The sequence below is a fragment of the Antechinus flavipes genome, chromosome 2 (assembly GCF_016432865.1).
Source record: "Antechinus flavipes isolate AdamAnt ecotype Samford, QLD, Australia chromosome 2, AdamAnt_v2, whole genome shotgun sequence".
NCBI classification, from domain to species: Eukaryota; Metazoa; Chordata; class Mammalia; order Dasyuromorphia; family Dasyuridae; genus Antechinus; species Antechinus flavipes.
Genome location: NC_067399.1, coordinates 88,969,731 through 88,989,030, shown reverse-complemented (window position 1 = coordinate 88,989,030; position 19,300 = coordinate 88,969,731). Strand labels below are relative to the sequence as shown.

Sequence of the window (19,300 nt, the reverse complement as noted above, 5' to 3'; positions counted from 1 at the left end):
AATTGGAAATATTTAACAAAATGAATAATATACAGCTAAATAGATAACATTACATTTTAAAAGATATTAAGATGCTGGCAGGGTATGACTTCACTGATCTAAGAGTAATGGTATCAATCTCAAAATAGGTTTCTACTGGCACCATATTGATTTAGAAATCCACACAATAATAATCTGTGCTTTATTGTAGTTTTATTTATTTTGTTAAGCATTTCCCACTTCCATTTTTAATCTGGTTCTGACTGTTTTGGGAAATGGCTCTCTGGTGTAGTATACTATAATAATAATAAATAAGTTGCTTGGAGTTTGAGAGGTAGAATTATAGCCCAGGCCATCTTGCTTTGGGAAGAAAATTCAGTAGTGTCATCATTGGAGTGACAACTCTGGCAATTACTATTGAGTTTGAAAGGCTTTTTGTGGCCCCACATCAAGGCAGGGAAGTGTGGGGGAGCTCAGCACTTGGAGGTCCCTAGGCAGTTGGTAGGTTTGGGGTCATTCTTTAAACTCTGTTCTGTTTTCAGTCTACTATAACTGCATGGTCTAAGTCATAGAACATTAGAAGTATTCGCACATACTAATAGGTATTATTATGTATTACTAATATGCATTAGCCCAATATGTACTACAGCATTCAACATGACTAACATGCCCTGAAGGTTTGCATTTTTCAGCTCAGTTTTCTAAATAACTAGTGAGCAATAATCAGTGCCAGAGGAATAGCAATGTTAGTCCTGCTGATGATGACTCTCAAGGTGAGTGCTTTTCCAGTTCTATCTTTAGATTCACATCTTCATTTGCCTATTGGGCTTCTCAAACTGATCTCCTTCATTCATCTTAACCTCAACATGGCTAAAATTGAACTCATTCTTTCCCTCTTCAACACCCTCTCTCCCCTTTTCCAATCTTCTTGTTATTATAGAGAATACCATTAATTCTCCACTTAGCCAGGTTTGAAATCTAGTTGTCATCCTTAACTCCTTATTCTCTCACCCCACATATCTAATTGGTATATGTCTCCTCTGACATAGCCACTACCCTCATACAAGTCTCTATCACCTCACATGTAGGACTATCACTATAGCTTTCTAGAATTTATATTTCATCTGTGTTTAATGGGGACATTAGACCTGTTTCAAAAAGCCTTTCCTCAGCCCAGTCCATCCACCACTCAGCTACCAAAGTGATCTTCCTAATTTGCTGGTCTGACCACTTTACCCCCTAGTGGCTCTAAAACCAAATATAAAATCATCTACTTGGCCCTTTAGAATTTGGCCATTTTTCTGTCTTTCCAGTCTTGTTATACCTGTCATGTATTCTGTTGTATGACACTGGTCTTCTTAATGTTTCCTGCCCCAAATAAACTGTCACCTGTCATTGGCTGACTGCCATGCTTGGAGCTCTTCCTGCCTCCTGGCTTCCTTTAAATTCCTACTCATATCTTTTCATCCCATTTCATGTTAATGCACTTTACCTTTTGATTATTTTCAGTTTATTTTTTTTTCTGTCATTTCCCCTTGGCCTTCCCCATTAGGTTGTTAGCTCTTTGAGAGCAGTGGTTGGGTTGTTTTTGCTTTCCTTTGTATCCCCAGTTCTTAGCACTGTGCCTGGCACATAGTAGGAACTTAATAAGTTCTTGTCACTAAATTTTGTTATTAGCTTGTATAATGTCTAAATGTCTAAAATTAGAAATAATTTCTAATGTCTAAATGTCTAAATTTTATTTAGAGAATAAATGTCTAAAAATTAGAAATAAGCTTTTCAGTATTGACTTTTTTCTAACATGTTTTTGTCCTTTAGAAAGTTCTTCATTTAACACTAATAGAAGATCAATGAACCAATAATACAGATTTTGACTATAATTTCTTTCTTTCTTCCTTCTTTCCTTCCTTCATTTCTTCCTTTTTTTCTTTTTATTTTCCTTTTCCTTGTTCTTTTTCTTTTTTTTCTTTTTTGTTGAGGCAGTTGGGTTTAAGTGACTTGCCCAGGGTCACACAGGTAGGAAGTGTTAAGTGTCTGAAATCAAATTTGAACTCATGTCCTAAACTTCAGGGCTGGTGCTCTATCCACTGCGCCACCTAGCTGCTTCACTATATAATTTCTTATGAAAGTAATAGTTGCTTTAGTAACATTTATAAATGGCTATAATAAAGGATTTTTAAAAAATGTGCTACTTAGTTTCTGCAGTCCATTTTCATACTTTAGAAGATAACAGTTGACAACATGACTCTAATCTTATCTAGCTTTAATGAATGAAAAGGTGCTTGATTTATTATCTGAACCGCATTTTAATTCCAAAGTATGTCCTCAGACTTCAGAGCCTATGAGTCAGTCACAAATTTTGTTGAAAGGTCATTCAATGTCCAGTCCTTATTTGGACAAGACTGCCCAACAAGTTGTCATCGAGACTGTACTTATAACTCTAAGGATTGTAAGAAGACTTTTCTTCTGTAGAATGGGCAGTTTCTGCTGGAAAACAACTCTGGTTCCTCACTGTTTCTCTTTCTACTTTTTGGCCCAGAGTCTTCAGTGATAACTGGTGAGGATCTCTTTCTACCTGTTTCAGGGTCCTGGTTTCCTTCCTAATGTTTTTTGGTTTCCTGAACAGCACTTGAGTGTTCTACCATTCACTCTTCTACTTGACATGCTCATCTCCTTTTCTGGTTATGCATGTTCTTAAGGGAAGAGAATCATCTTGAAATAGTGCTGGACAATTTGGTAGGGACTGACTACAGCAGGATGATCTCTGCCAGGCTGTGAAGACATAATTGAGGTTAGATAGCTTGCCATAGAAGGAGAAATAAGATTTGCTTTTTACTCGAATAGGAAGTTTAAAACAACTCCAAAGAAATCAGCCAGAATAAATAGGACAGTAGTGCCCTCTGCAGAAACAAGTTTTAATAAGGGTGTAGTTATTGAGAGAGATGATAGGCTATGTTTGGACATAGTGAATTTGAGACATCTTCTGGACTTTTAATTATAGAAATGTCTGAAGTGTGACTGAACCCAGGAAGGCATTGAAACTGGGATTAAGTTATTTGAGAATAGAAACTGGGGCAATAGATGGCCAGGGGACTCATTTTGGAGTATTAGAAGGGAGAACATGAAAGAAGGAAGGTGGGGAATTAGAAGAACAAAAGGAGCCAGGGATTCAAAGCTGAAGCGCTTAGCATTTTGGTGCCCAACTCTGGAAGAGGTAGGAACTGAATGACTTAAGTTTATATTGAAGGCAAAGAGCAAATCTGGGAGGAAAAGTTAGGAAGGACAAATTGTAAATCTAAGAGAATTTCAGATCTTGGATCTAATAGTTGTGGAGTGGTGATTTCCGGTGAAGTTAAAAGTATGTTGTGATCTAAGGTGTAATTACTAGGTAAGTAGTAGAAAATAGGAACTGAGTGAAGCTGGGTGAAGCAAGGTTAAAGATTAACTAGATAATGTTGAGAAAAAGAAAAGAGGAAAAACTACTTTTAAGGGGTACTTCTGCATGACAGAAATTGGGGTAGCTGGAGGTTGGTTTTTTGCAAACTATAGTGTTTAGGCAGGAGTTTCTTTGTGAGTAGGATTTCACTTTAAGAAATTTACATTGAAAACAAGGGAAATAATCAGGAGAACTAGTAGTACTATGTAGTAGGAAAAAGTTTAAATTAGGATTCTGAATCTTGTTGCTTGAGTGGGGTCTGGCCAATAGAGAGACTTTTGTTACCTGCTAATACAGTATAGTATAGTATAGTACCGTAAATCCATGTTTATACAATAACAGTTTAAGTTTGTACAGTAACAAATTTAAAAATACAATTCAATAGCATGTTTCTTTGTTAGAAGGTATAAGGAGAAAGAAGTGAATTTCTAGTGTGCTAAAGGAAATTATTTTTAATAGATCTAGGACAATTAAGGGCAATTTTAAAGATGAAAAGTCCTTTCTTATCCAAGAGCTATCCTAAATTCTAGTCACCCAACATGCTTTGATCTTGTATGAATAGATTGTTTGGTTTCCTGAATAGATTACTAGATTGGTCCACTTCTTTTATTATCATTGCTTTTTCTGATATCCCTTATGCTGCTCCTGTGCCATTACAGTTGGACTTAAAGGCACCCCAGTTCAAAAGAGGGTTACTGAAAAAGTAATTAAGTGCTAACTAAAATTGGGAAGGAAGTGAGTACAGGGAGGAATTAGGATGTTACCACAAAACTCCAGGTGGGATAGGTGGGATAAGCGAGATAAGTTGAGGTGTGTAGTATTGAGGGACCTTTGGAAATGTGAAAGTTTAATGAAACACTAATATGGTGACCAGAGGAGCTCTGGATCAGGAGAGGATAACAAAATCCATAGCCTCCTGTTTCATATAACCATATCTGATTGACCAGTCCCTTCTCTTTTCTTCTCAGGAGAATGTGGTTATAGGAGGGAGATGGGAAGCGGAATTTTTCCCTTCTTGGGTCATTGAAAAGCTTGAGCAGGGCAAGCTCTTCTGAAGCTTTCCTCCTCCTAAGTTTCTTCTAAGCCTTTTTTCCTAAAATTGGAAATAAAATGCAAATGCTTGAAGTAACAGTTTTGTGGGAGTGCCTTTGTACATTCTCTCCTTAAAAACTCCAGTTGGGTGTCATGCAGCCTTTGCTTGAAGACCTTAAGTTAGGGAGAAACCCATTGCCTTTAAAGAAGACCATTACATCTCTAATTGTTAGGATAACTCTTCCCCTACTTGTAAATTTTTCCTTAGTATTTTTTGTTTTTCTGTGTTCATTTCTGATTGTATCCACCCCTGATCTGTTATGTACGAAGTTGTCTTAAAGAATAAATAGATTAAAAAGCTTTTCAGCAAAACTTCCAGACATCTGCAGTCTGACAATGTGTAGAGAGTATTGCTGCCCTTGTACATTCCCAACGCCTTTTTCTTCAAAGAAAGGAGGGAGGCTCATTTTCTTTTTTTTTTTTCTTTTTTTCTTTTAAGAGTCCTATCCTGGTCATTCGGATGACATTCAGTTTGTGGCATTTCCCTTACCTCTTGTTAGGTTTATTTGTTTATTAATTTTTGACTTTATAATATGCTTCTCTGCAACTTCTCATTGTTTCTAGTTCTGTCATCTAATTTCAAACAAAATTAGTCTAAGCCCTTTGCTTTGTGACTGGTCTTGGAGTGACAGTTTTTTCTTTTTTTCTTTTTTTTTCCTTTTTTTCTTTTCTTTTCTTTCTTTTTACTATTTTTTAGTAGCTTCTATTTTTTACACTAAGCCTTCCCAGTTATTTCAGCTCATCCTTGTTTGTCTTGGTTTGGAGGTAGTACTCATCAGCTTGTCAACATTTTTTCTTTAGGTATTATCTATAATTTAAAACAATACTTTGAAAAAGGTAGAGGATTCCCTGTGATCTAAGTGAATTTCTTTGGTTTCCATGGTACATCATTGACTCTTTGAGCTCACAGTAAATTAGATCTTTTTCAGACAAACTACTTTGTTAGTAGGTCCCAGACCATATTGCTTCATATTTCATCTATCTATCCAAGCTACCTTGCCATCACTCATCCCTCTTATGTCCACTTGTTTATTATACCTTCTTTTATTCTGAGAAAGCCTATTCCTTTAAAATATCCTTGTAGTCCTTAATACTTCTGTGAAGTCAGGGAATACTATCTATTATTTTCATTGTTATATGTGAGAAAAGAGAATCAAGAATATGTTAGCTGGTTGAAACCTTCTAATCTTACATACATACACACACACACACACATATACAGAGAGAGAGAGAGAGAGAGAGAGAGAGAGCGCCTGTGAAAGCGGAAGCTTAATAGAATTGGTCTTTTTGATCTAAATTTTATGGACTCATTTTTTTCCCTTTAAAGTTATTAATAAGTATTTTATCACCAAAATGTCTAAACAGTTTTTGCATTCTTTTTTTCAACCTTTTTAAGTCTCAAGACTATGAATTATTATTTATTATATTTTTGGCGTTCCTCTAGCAGTATTTTTGGTTTTGAGTACTAGTATCTCTGGGTACCATAATGAATAACTTGAGGACCCCACATGATTTATCATCACTTTGGCAAGATGTTGACCTAGTTGTGGTACTTTAAAAGAAAGCCTATTGAAATGCAGCTTTACAAAGTATATTTAACCCTGAGTGTTTGCTCAGGAATTAAAATGCCTTCCTTTTACTTTAAGGACCTGTGTTTCTTGACTCACTTTGGATTCAGTTTATGCCACAGTTAAAAGTTGCCTATTTTAAAAATAAGATTATCTACATTATACTACTCTCTGTGAGAGGTGAAAAGTTGCTGCTATTAGATATTAGGATTCAAACTCTGCTCTCATTCCTTAAGATAAGATATTTTGTTTTAATTACTTTTGGAACAATCCTTAATTTGCAATGGTAAAGTTGAATAAACAAGTTTACCAATCCTGTTTTTTCCATTGTACCAATTCTACCTAACTTTTTTTTAAATCAGAGGCATTACTTTATTCAGCTTGTTGGAGATAAATATTTAATGATTTGACCTTTTGCTTTTTGGATATTTGAGAATATCAATTTGCCACGTACTTGTAAAAGTAAAGATCTCTTAAATTTGTCAAAAATTTTTTGTTGTTTATTTCCAGATTACATTAAAAAGTTTAAATATTCATTTAAAAATTTTTTGAGTTTGAAATTCTCTCCCCTCCCTTCTCTACCCCTTCAGAAAGTAAGCAATATTGCTGCTGAATATGAAATCATGCAAAATATTTCCATATTAGCCAAGTTCCAAAATAAGATGCCCACATGCCCAAATAAGAAAAATAAAATGAAAAAAAAAAAAAAAACTTCAGACTGTATTCAAGGTTCATCAGTCTTTCTTTAAATATAGATAGCATTTTTCATCATGGGTCTTTAGAATTGTCCCGAACAGAAAAGCTAAGTCTTTTCCCAGGCTTCCCAAGAATTAATATTGCTGAGTCTAAGAGTATATGCAGTTTTTTTTAGCTCTTTGAACACAGTTCTTAATTGTTTTCCAGAATAGTTTTACCAATTCACTACTCCACCAGTAATTCATCAGTGTACCTATTTTTAAAGGAAAACTTGTTGAAAGTGGCATCGAAGGCATAGCTAGTGCTTTAGTGGACAGAACATTGGCCCTGGAGTCTAGAGGATCTGAGTTCAAATCTCGCCTGACCCCACTTGACACTATTAGTGGGCAAATCACTTAACTCTGATTGCCTTCCCCCCAAAGGACATATAAGTAGACTGTCAACTTCTTTGAGGACAAGAAATCTTTACTTGTTTTGTCTTTAGATTCCCTTCTCCTATGTAACTTGCGCATAATAGATGCCTCATAATTGTTGAATTTAACCTGTTAAGAGAAATGGTAAGGGTGCAGGTGCTTTAAAAGCTTGTGTCAAAATGGACCATCTTTGCAAATATTGTTAATGTCTTCATGCAAATTTTAAAGCTTAGATTTTTTTTCCCCTTGAAAGTGGCATTGGAGAGGTTAACATGAGATCTATGTGGGCTATGTACAAAGCGTTCACATTTATACAGTGCTTGAAAGGCAATCCAGCAGGTAACAAACATTATCCTCCTCTTCTCAACTGAGGGTTGGGAAAGACTGATAGATTTGTATACATCTGAGACTAATCAGCTCTCATCTACTGACTATATAGCTTCTTACTGTATTTGCTCTGGGGCAAAAGATGACTTAAAGAGTCCAGTTCCTGTCCCTGAGAAATTTATTTAGTAGTAGATATGTTAAGTTCTTAGTCACACTAATGCCAAATAGAATATGCCGGTACAAATGAAGTGCTTGGAGATCTCCTAGAGATTTGCAGATTAGGAAATAAAGGAAAGCTTTAGGGAAGAATTGGTCTCCTAAAAGGTTAAGTGCTATGTCTGTGTATATGAGCATGTATGATTGGAAGAATATATAAACTCTAGTACTGGCCATGGTGTGTGGGCAGGTTGATAGAAACAGGAGAGTACCAGAAGACTTCAAGGAAGATGAATAGTTATTAAGATCATAGTATCTATTAATGGGAATAAATGAGATGAGGCTGAAGAAGATTGGAGCCAGGTTGTGGAAGGCAAAAAGTGCTAAAGCTTTATGATATGGGCAGACATTTAAATTTTTTGAGCTAGAGAAAGATGTTTCAAATTAAGCATTGAGAAGATTATTCTGGAAGCAACTTGGGGAGTTGGTGGAGCAAACCAGTAGTAGTAGTATGGATGCTAGTTAGGCTATTTTAATAGCAGCTGAAAGATGACTGGGGTCTAATTTAATGCTGGCAATGAAAATAAAAAGGAGGGGTACAGATATGGAAAATATTGCACTATATGAGTTGCCATTACTTGGCAACTGATTAGATATAAAAAGGAAAACATGAAAAATTTGTGGAGTGAGGTCAGTAATGGTGGTAAAGGCAGGAGCCCTAGGTTTGAGTTCTTGGTCTGCTCTTCTTGTGCCTTTCCCCACTCTTGGCCCCCAGTGTCTTCTGTGAAATGAAGAAGCTGAGCTACAAGATAAGAACATTCTATCCTTAGAGCTGGAGGAGATCTCAGAGGCTTTCTTCTGAACATCAAATTATACAGACAAGAAGTTGAGGCCTACAAAGAGTGAATCCAAATTCTGACTCTGAATTCCAAAGCCAGCACTCTTTTAATTAGACCATGTTTGTCTTGCATTAAGGAATAGAGGTTAAAGGGAAAACATGGTAAAGAAACAAAGTGCAACAATAAAACTACTTAAAAGTAAAATTCCTTTACAAAATTAGCATTTCAGAAGCCAGAATTCTATATCTCCACTCCTTTTCCCTCTGACACAGGAAGAAGGATCCATTCTCTATCTCTCACTTAGAAGAATAGGGAGGATACAAAAACCCAAGTACTCTTAGCAGTCTGTGCATAGAATGTTGCTGTGTTTTTATAAATCTGCCTCTTTAGCTATCATTCTTTCATTTGTCTTCATAGCAGCCCAATATTCTACACTATGATGATTGTGAATTATTTTAAAGATCTTATTATATTAGGAAACCGATTTGAAAGAATTTTGGTTTTCATGCTGTCTCATTTTTATTGATTTTTTTTTTTGGGGGGGTGTTGCTTTAGCAACTGTCTATATTAGGCTCCTATTAGAGGAACACACCTTACACCACAATTGTTCACTACCTAAAACTTGGGTATTAATACAAATAGATGGGTTTTGACTCACTGAGGAATTAGAAACTTGGGCATATGTAGTTTTTCAGAATCATTCAGTAGTTCCATAAATATTAAAAAGTATTCACTTTTGCCCTTTTTAAAATTAAATTAAATATTTTTAGAGCAATTCATTTGAATAATTTGCATTTGGATATTTGGATACCTAAGTAAATTTTATAGTTTAAATGCTGATGTAAAACTTTCTTGTATTTCTGGTTTGTTTTTTTTTAAGATGTTAGTTAATTGCTGTGTTTTTATTTAACAGAACTCTGATCAGTGAAGCTAACTCTTACTCAACTGTAGCTCAGAAAAAGAATGATCATCAAGAAGAATCAATTTCTATTTATAAAAAACAGATGAATCAGTTTGATTGGGCATTGGGAAGGCTAGATCATTCTGTTAGAAGAACCGGCCGTATCACTAAAACTCTTTTACAGAACGTTTATCGTGATATCTGCAGATCAGGTAATGAGAATTTCTATCCTTTAAGTTAATTTCTGCCATGGATGGAGTTTTTATTGGGGGGAAAACTTATTGTAATGCATGTAATGGTGGTTTGAATTTTCAGATTAAAATATTTGTAACCATTTATTAAAAAGTATTTTGAAATCTAGTATACATTGGACTTTTTTCCTTTTGAGCTAGAATTTGTAATAACATCCTACAAATAATTTTGGAAAATATTAACACCACATACTCATTCTATTTTTCATGATATCAGGTTGTGGTTTTGTTTATATGTTGTCATTTTCTGTTTATTTGAAATTACATTCTGATTTCCTCAAGCTGCAAAATCAGCTGAAATAAAATATTATATGTAGCCTTTGTTAATGAAAGATAAATGTTCTGACACATTTATGTTTCAACAAATATTAAGTACGTGCAAGGCACTCTGCTGAGTGCTTCAATTGATCCTCCTATTAACCCTTAGAAATAGGAGTTATTCCTATTTCTGTCTAAGGCAGACAGAAGTAAGTGACTATCCAAGGTTAATACACTGCTATAAGTATCTGAGGCCACATTTGTGCTCCAGTTTTCCTTAATCAAGTCCCATTCACTGTTACTTAGCTATCTCCTTATATTGTTTTTTAAAAAAAAAATTGACGAAAATTTTAGTATAATTTTTTAATTTTCAAAACTTAAGATTATCTTATATCATCTACATTTCTGAATAAATTCTTTCCTCATCTACCAAAAAATCCCTTATTCCAAAGAATTTTAGGGGGGAGGGGTAGGACAGTTCACCAAAAATAACTAGGGAATACTCAATACCATGCAAAGAATGGGGGGAAAAATGTTATTTCTTACCTCTCTTCTTAAGGCTTTGTCATTTAATACCATGTTTTGTCATCTTGAAAAAAATCAAATGATTTTCTAAGTAGAGAATTTTTAATCTTCACTTAATCCAATAAGCATTTATTTGTGTGTATATGTATTTAATGTGTGTATATTCCCCCCCCCCCAGTTATATGTTAAAACAACTTTTTAAAATTTAGATGGGAATTTTTCTTTTCCCTTTTTTAAAGTTAGAATTTCAAAATCTTCCCTCTCCTCCAAAATGGTAAGCAGTCAGATAATAGGTTATATATGCAATCCTATAGAACATTACCATACCCTTTGTACTAGAAAAGATTATTAATAAATAAAATAATGAAAAAGTGAAAAATAACATGCTGTCTGTATTCAAACAATAACAGTTTTTCTCTGGAGGTTGATGATATGCTTCATCAGTAGTTCCTTGGAATTGTCTTGGATCATTGTATTGCTAAAAACAATTAAGTCATTCACAGTTCTGCATTGTATAATATTAGTCTTACTGCGTACAACAACATTCAGGCTCTGCTCACTTCAATTTGCATGAGTTCATGTGTAGGGTTTTTTCAGATTTTTGTGAAAACATCAAGTTTATCATTTCTTATGGCACAATAATCCATCACATCTTGTTTAGCCATTTCCCAATTGATGAGCATCATTTTGATTTTCAGTTTTTAGCCACCAAAAAAATAGCTTCTGTAAATATTTTTGTAAAAGAAGTCCTTTTTCCTTTTTTTTTTTTTTTTGATATCTTTGGAATGTACATGTAGCAGTGTCATTGTTGGATCAAAGCGTATGCACACTTTTATAGTCTTGGAGCATAACTCCAAATTGTTCCCCAGAGTGAATGTTCCAGTTTCCCCACATCTTTTCTCAATATTTTATCATTTTATTTTTCTTGTTCTTGTTCTTTTTGGGGGGCATTTGGGATTGTGTTAGGCAATTGGGGTTAAGTGACTTGTCCTGGGTCACACAGCGAGGGAGTGTTGAATGTCTGAGATCAGATTTGAACTCGGATCCTCCTGATTTCAGAGCTGGTGATCTATCCACTGCGCCACCTAGCTGCCCCCCTTTTTTGTTATTAGCTAATCTCATGAGTGTGGAGTGGTATGTCAGAGTTGTTATAATTGCATTTCTCTAATCAAGAGTAATGTAGAGCATTTTTTTTTTCATGTGGTTATAGATAGTTTTGATTTCTTTGTCTGAAAATTGTCTCTATTTGGGAAATGAGGCCTTTTACAAGAAATGCTTTCAACAAGCATTTATTAAATGCCTACTCTGCAGTTGCAAGTGTCTTGTCAAACAACTTGTTATGTGTATTGGACCTTAGGAGAGAGATAGAGGTGGATACCTAGGGCTAGGCATCATGGGACCAATGGAGGATGAGCAGCTTCCTGCAAAAAGAGGGTAAAAGAGACACCTAAAATTAGGGAGTAGCACCTGAATGATTGTGTTGCAGAGTAGACTGAAGAGAGGTAGATTGAATTGGTGGAGGACCAGAATGCAAGAAGGTGAATATTGATTGCAGAACACAATAGTAACATCTCCCATTTCAAGAGCACTATATATAACATAAGTGCTGGATGACATAATAAATTTATCTGAATTCTGGAAGAGAGAGTACATAGCAAATAAACTTCTGTACAGGATAACATCTATGATCCATAGTATTGTTTTGGCTTGAAATTTGTATTTATAAATCTTATAAGATATACCCATAGGTGTAGGACTTCTTTTTACAAAGGATACCTACTAAAGGAGAAAGCACAAATGGTAAAAACCTGTAACTGGGTTTTTTAAGGAAAATTCTTGCTATCTTTTTTCTTGAACAAACCTACTAAAAGGTGACTTTTGTTTATTAGAAAGCTATGATATATAGTTTAGGGATTAAAGGTAAAGCAATTCCTTAAAACTCTAAACATATATGTCCTGTCTTGTATTTACATACTCCTTATTACTTTTACTTAATCTTTTCTAAAAAATTGCCTTTTTTTCTCCTGGCCTTTACTAGACTTTTATTTACCTTTAAAAATTTTTTATTTTGTAACTTTTTTAACTGTATAGAAACTGGCCACTATAAAATTTTAAGTGAAGACCATGGAAGTGTAAAATAACTAGCATTAATGCTTTAAGATTTACAACGTGCTAATTCTTATAACAGAAACAGAGGCTGAAGGAGATTAATGAATTCACTCAAGTTAGTCTTCCTGATTTTAGGACCAGGGCCCTGTGCCTCTTCTGACTGGGCACCAGGATGAAAGGGAAAGTTATAGAACTTGAAACACATTGGAAGATTCTAAATTGCTTATCAGCTTGGTTTTTTTTTCTTTTAGTTCTGCTTGTGCAGATTGTAATATCTCTTCTTAAGAGAAATCTTAAGATTTCTTCAAGATTGTAAAATCTCTTCTTAAGGAAAGTCAGAAGCGCTGAAAATGAGATTTTTATTTTATTTTTGAGGTATTTTTAATGGAGGCACAAATTTCAAGTGCCAGTTGAAATGACAAATTTTTTTATGATAAAATAAAAATTTGTAAAAAATTACAAATGTAATCTATGACATTTAGCAAAGAACTTTATGTGGCATATTTTTGTTTTTTTGAAAATTACCATACCATTAACAAATAATTTGGTAGACCAGAAGGTTTGGAAGAATTTTCAAGCTGGTGGCTGATTTTTATGTTGCTGTTATTGTTTTTTATATCGAAATAGTACGTAACTGAATTTTTTCTAGTTCTCACTATTTTATTAATTTTGTTAAATATGACATTCATTACAGGAAATCCAAGTAGTAACCTGGCTTTGCTTTTACTGCGTAGCTGTGGCTCTCTATTACCTGAACTAAAACCTTCAGAACGAACAGAATTTGTCCACAGGATATGGGACAAACTACAAGCGTTGGGTATGATTATTTTAATATATAATTCATGCATGGAATCTTACAGCTATTGTAATGCATTTTCCCTTTTTCTTTTGCTTAAAAAGGAAGGTTTATTAAATGACATACTTAGATTTTATGACAGGATATTCATTTTACCATTATCTGAATCTTATTTTTCATTTAGAGAGTTATAGTGACATCTAGGGGCATTCATAATAAAATGGAAAGAAAATTAGATGTTAAAATCACTTTTGCATCATATTGCTTATATGAATAATGAATATGAAATAAATAATCTAGTGAAATCTCTTCTTGAAAACATTAAGTTTTGGTATAACCTGGATGAATTTGAAAATATTACCATTTGGAGAGATGTCTTCTGAATGAAATTAAGACTAGTATTATACAGTAATTCAGTAAAAGGAGGACTACCTCTTTCAAAACATACTTACAGATGTTGGTAATTAACATATCTATATCAGCAGCTATATAATTCTAGTGTGATAAATATTTAAGTCTGTTGAAGTATCTTAAGGTAGTGAGTCTTAACTTTATTTGAAGATGAAAACTCTTTAGTTTGAAAAAAAAACTTTCCTATTCCCCCCATCCCCACAAGACAGTAGTTATATTATTTATATCCATTGATTGAGGGAATTCACAATGATAAAAAAAAAAAAAATGGTAGGAATTCAGTAACATGCTTAAATGAAATTTTTTTCATAACATCTGTTATTATTTGAAAAATGATAATAGTAATATGTGTTAGGCATTGATAGTGTAATCACAGATTCTTATAAGAGATTTCAGAGGTCTTCTATTCCAATCCATAAATGAATAAGAACCTTTACTACCATTAACCAAAAAGGGTCATCCAGTGTTTGCTTAAATATTTCGCAGTTGGGTGGACCCACTGTCTCATAAGGTGACCTACTCTACTCTTTAAGAGTTCATCAGACTTAGATGTGTTTTGTCTCATTTTTTTCCACATGAAAACCTTTAAAATATTTGAACACTGGTATAACGTTTCCTCAGTCTTCACAGCAAACATCCCCATTTCCTTCTACTTCACATGAGATGATCTCGAGTCTCTTCACTTTCCAGATAACCTTCCTTTGGATTTTCTACAAAAACCAAATACACATTACAAAATGTTGTCTGAGCAGGATAGAACATGGCAGGGATTATCAGCTCTCCCAACATAAACTCTACCTTCTTCTTGGAATATAGCTCCAAAGGGCTTCCAATTTTTTGGTTGCTTTGTCCTAAGTATATTGATCTTGCTAAGAATCAACTAGAAACCCTAGATTTTTACTCAGATGACTGCTGTCTCAGTATGATGGTTCCATGTTATACTGCCTAATATCTGATTCAAATCTATCCGTGTAAAAATTTTAATATATTGGATCAATACCTGTGACCACTAGCCTTATGAAATTTTAGGCTTTTGAAAGGATTTAGGTGAAGGTGATAGGGAGATGAGGAGAAGGAAGAGCAGGAAAAACAAGAGGGAAAAGGCAAGGCTATAAATATACATGGCAAGAGCTAGTTACATCCTTCCCCTTTGGCCATAGATTCTCTCTTCTCTACTGTGGCTGGGAAATTAGCTTAATGATAATTTTAATTCTTCAAAATTTGATGTGACCAAAATGAAATTCTTTTCTCAGTTTGATTTTTTTTTTCACCAGTGAAAAACTGGTTGTTGGGGTAGAAATAATGTGAGCCTTGAGAAGTGACCGTTTAATCTTAGAATTTGTAACAAAGAAAATGTATCCTAAATTTTTGAATCATAGATTTCAGGGCATTTAGAGCAAGGTTTTTAACTTTTTGTGTAATGGTTCCTTTTGGTAGATGAGTAAAGCCCATGAATCCCTAAGAATACTTATTTAAAATTCTTAATTGAAATTTCAGTAAGAAGTTAGTGGGTCAGCTGAGAGATTGGGGCAAGATGTTTTAGATCATTGGCACAGAGTTAATGATGAAATCCATGGGAACTAATGAGATCACCAAGTAAAGTAGTACAGAGGGAGAAGAGATTTGTTCTTAACTTAAACATTTTAATATAGGAAGAATAGAAAAAAGGATTGTATGTGAAAAATTGGTCTTTATAGATAATATTTGAAAGAATATGTTAAAATTTAAGATGATAGCAACAAAATTCACCTGCTTGTCATTTTTTTTTTTTCCTGCTCCCAGTCATTTGTATTTTTAAAAAAATACTCAAAAAATGGGTGATATTTTGATTTTGTTTTTTTGGCATCACTATTTCTATTTATCACCTTGATCAATAAATGTCCTACTTAGTAGGCATAATGATGATCAACAGATCTTCATATTTGCTATGTTTAAGAACATATTTCTCATTCTTAACCTCTAGTTTATCTCCTCTTCTGCCCAGATCATCATCAATCTTGGAGTCAATATAATCCTTATAACAAAGGAAAGAAGTGTTGTTGTGATCATACTTCTTAAGTCTTTCAGAATAATTTTCTTTTATATTATTATAGTTATATATGTTATTCTGTTTGTCTCACTTTCTTCTGCATCAGTTCATGTAGATTATCTCAGGTTTTCTCTGAATCCAGCATTTGAAAATTTTTTTTTCTTTTTTTCATTTTTATAGTTTCTTACAAAGCAATAATAACCTGTTATATTTCGAAGAAGGGTTACTTTTTCTATTTGAGAGCAATGGATAAAATGTTGCAGAAGCCAAGTTAAGGTGTTTTTTTTAAGGCCATTTCTAGAATATCCTGTCTCAGGAGATAGTCATTTCCTGTCATGTTCATGTTCAGGGGAATACTGGACTTCAGGATTGGAGTCTCAGATCTTGTGATTCTGGTAATAGGAGTTTTTTTTTTTTTTTTTTTTTTTTTTTTTTTTTTTAACTCTGGGATATCGTAAATGTGTGAAGAACTGCAAAATAAGACTTACAAATTGTACTTTTAACCAAACTAATGAGCATTTTTTGGTCAATGTTTTGTGGATTAAGTTCTCCCATATATTTCCTTGCCCCCTTTTACTCATGTTCCTAATGATAATTTTAGTAGCTTTTTTTTTTAACAGAAAAGATTATTAGAAGTCCACTTCTTGAATACCTAAGCATTTGAGAAAGCTAATCACTTTAATCAGCCACTAATAAGTATCAGTTAAGTACCTACCATGCTAGATGTTGGAATGCTAATGCAGTAAATGAAATAATCCCTTCTTCATAGAGAGCTTACATTCTAATAGAGGAGACAACAAGGACTTGCAGAATAATTATAAAAAGAATAAGTATCATTTACTTATTAGTAATTGTTTTCTGAAATGTTTAGGTAATTCTTAGTATAGCAGATACCTTGTATAGGCAGGCTCAAGTCTACTTAATATGGTTAGGTGATAATTCTAAATTCAGATTCACAAGTAATATTGTTGCCCATCTATAGTGTTTTTGTATTTTTGTGAAATGTATGTTCTTATGTTATTCCAGTTTGTGAGAATAACATGATTCAGAAAATTTAAACTTTTTTCATTTTCAGGTGTGACATATGATATAAGCCACTACAATGCTTTACTTAAAGTATATCTTCAGAATGAGTATGAATTCTCACCAACTGATTTTTTGGCAAAAATGGAGGAAGCAAATATTCAGCCTAATCGTGTAAGTAGTCTCTTTTATGAGGAAGTATATAAGACCTCTTCCCACTTTTCCCCTGAAGTTAAAAAAATATGTATTTTTTTCATTTTCTTGACAGGTGACATACCAGAGACTGATAGCTGCTTATTGTAATAAAGGAGACATTGAAGGTGCCAGGTATGACTTTACATATTTATTCATGATGTGATAAAATTTATTTTTAAGGGAAGAGGGGCAGGAAATCACATAAAATTACTATTTAAGTTTGGAGAGCAAGTCCAAGAGTATCTTTGATAACATGTCATTCAACATAATCTTGACACCAGATCTCTAATAGACATTTTCTCCTGAAATTATGTATTCATTTTTGAGGTTAGTATTTAGGATCACCCATTCCTCTTGGCCTATTTTGAGTTGTTGTTTAGGAAGAAAACTTAGCCCCTTGAGAGATGCCATTTGTCCACGGATTATACTTTTTCAGTGCCATCCCATGCAGGCCAGTTGTGTTTTTTTTTTTTTTTTTTTTTTAATTGTTACTTTGCTTTGTTTTTACCTTTAATTCCAAATAAGTCCTTCTTCACTGGTACACAAAGATCCATCATTTGTTTGTGAATAAAAAGAAATGTGAAACACTGCCAACACATTATCCCTTCTGACATCTATGAATTCAGGGTTTCTCAACTCTAGGTCTTTACCTCTCGACTTTTACTTTCTCAACTTTTCCCATTTTTCAGAATGATTATACTGTTCAGTTTTCATTGTATTTCTTTTTGTCATTTTTTATGTTGCTTCTTGGTTTTGCCTCTTGCTATTTGAATCAGAGTGGGAGAGGTCTGGTTACAGTATTTCATCTGTCAAAGTAGCTCTGCAATTTGAGGATAATTATGCTGATGAAGTGTTGGACTAAGAACTGGTTACTTCACTTCTTTGGAATCAGTAGAATAAAGGATTTAGGATTCTTAGAGTCCTTTTTGGGAGCTAGCTTTTTGCTAACACAAAAAGCCTTTGTCTCTTTCACCAAATCAGTCTTCTACTGTTGGCTAATAACAAATAATTCCTTTGGAAATGTTTTTATATTAGCATTTAAGAAGTTTTTAAAGATTTAGTTCCAGGGGCAGCTAGGTGGTGCAGTGAATAGAGCACCAGCCCTGAAATCAGGAGGAATTGAGTTCAAATGTGGTCTCAGATACTTCATGGCTGTGTGATCCTGAGAAAGCCACTTAACTCCAGTTGCATCAAAAAAAAAAAAAAAAAAAAAAAAGAATTCTAATTATAGCAAAGGCCATCAATGTGATTTTTTTAATGATTAATGTCATTTCTTATACCTTTCAGCAAGATTCTTGGATTTATGAAGACAAAGAATCTTCCAGTCACAGAAATAGTATTCAGTACCCTTGTTACCGGGCATGCAAGAACTGGGTAATATAAAATAAGCTATTTTAATTGTTTAATGATATAACAAATCCTGAATCATGACTCCTTATCTACTTGAAGTCTGAATTACCAGATGATAAAGAATTCATATATCATTTCTATTCCATTTAGCCTACTTCCAATAAATTGTACTTAATCTTAATCCAGAATTAATTTTTATTTTAAGTGTTGAGATTTACTTGATTTATCCATGTAAGGTAGTTAATTAGTTTGTGCCTGAAAATGTTTTTAAAAAGTAACATTAAAAAAGTGGTAATCTCATCTTCAGAAAATATTAATTTGATCCCAAGTGTAATTTATTAGGTTTAATCAGTCTTACTTGAATATCCCCCTAATTATTTGATCATTTGCAAAAGTTGATTAAAATAATGAGGTTTTCAGATTTTGATATTTCAAAAACTAAACTGTGGTTACATACATTTAAATTTTGTTTAAAATTTTGAAAAATTTTTCAAATTTCATGTTTTATCTTCTTAGAAATAAAAGTTTTAGATCAATATAAGCAGACTTCTTAAAGGGATGTGTTTTAAAATATTTTCCAAATAATTTACAGGGATATGCAAAATGCAGAAAACATTCTTTCAGTCATGAGAGAAGCAGGAATTGAGCCTGGTCCAGATACTTATTTAGCATTATTGAATGCATATGCTGAGAAAGGTGACATTGATCATGTTACACAGGTAAAATTTATGCAGTATACATTGAAAAAAGTGTTTTTAAACATCTAACATTAAATTGATTGTTTAATAAGGCAAGAAAGTAGAAGTGGAATGTATTCGTCATTTTATCATCTGAAACATTCTCTAGTGTTCAGTATTATTGAGGGAGAATTGTGTATTAGTAACATTATTTTAACAGCTACATATGCGCTATATTCCTGAAAAAAAAATACATATATATATATGTA

At 33.5% G+C, this 19,300-nt stretch overlaps 1 protein-coding gene across 1 annotated transcript in view; it reads left to right on the top strand.

The window, feature by feature from the left end:
• LRPPRC (leucine rich pentatricopeptide repeat containing) overlaps positions 1-19,300 on the top strand; it is a 106,705-nt gene that overhangs the window by 4,164 nt on the left and 83,241 nt on the right. Inside the window, exons 2-7 of the mRNA XM_051975188.1 lie at positions 9,420-9,619; positions 13,245-13,367; positions 16,862-16,983; positions 17,078-17,136; positions 18,292-18,378; positions 18,947-19,073. Of these exons, the coding sequence (XP_051831148.1) occupies positions 9,420-9,619; positions 13,245-13,367; positions 16,862-16,983; positions 17,078-17,136; positions 18,292-18,378; positions 18,947-19,073 (718 nt within the window). The remainder of the gene's footprint in view (positions 1-9,419; positions 9,620-13,244; positions 13,368-16,861; positions 16,984-17,077; positions 17,137-18,291; positions 18,379-18,946; positions 19,074-19,300) is intronic.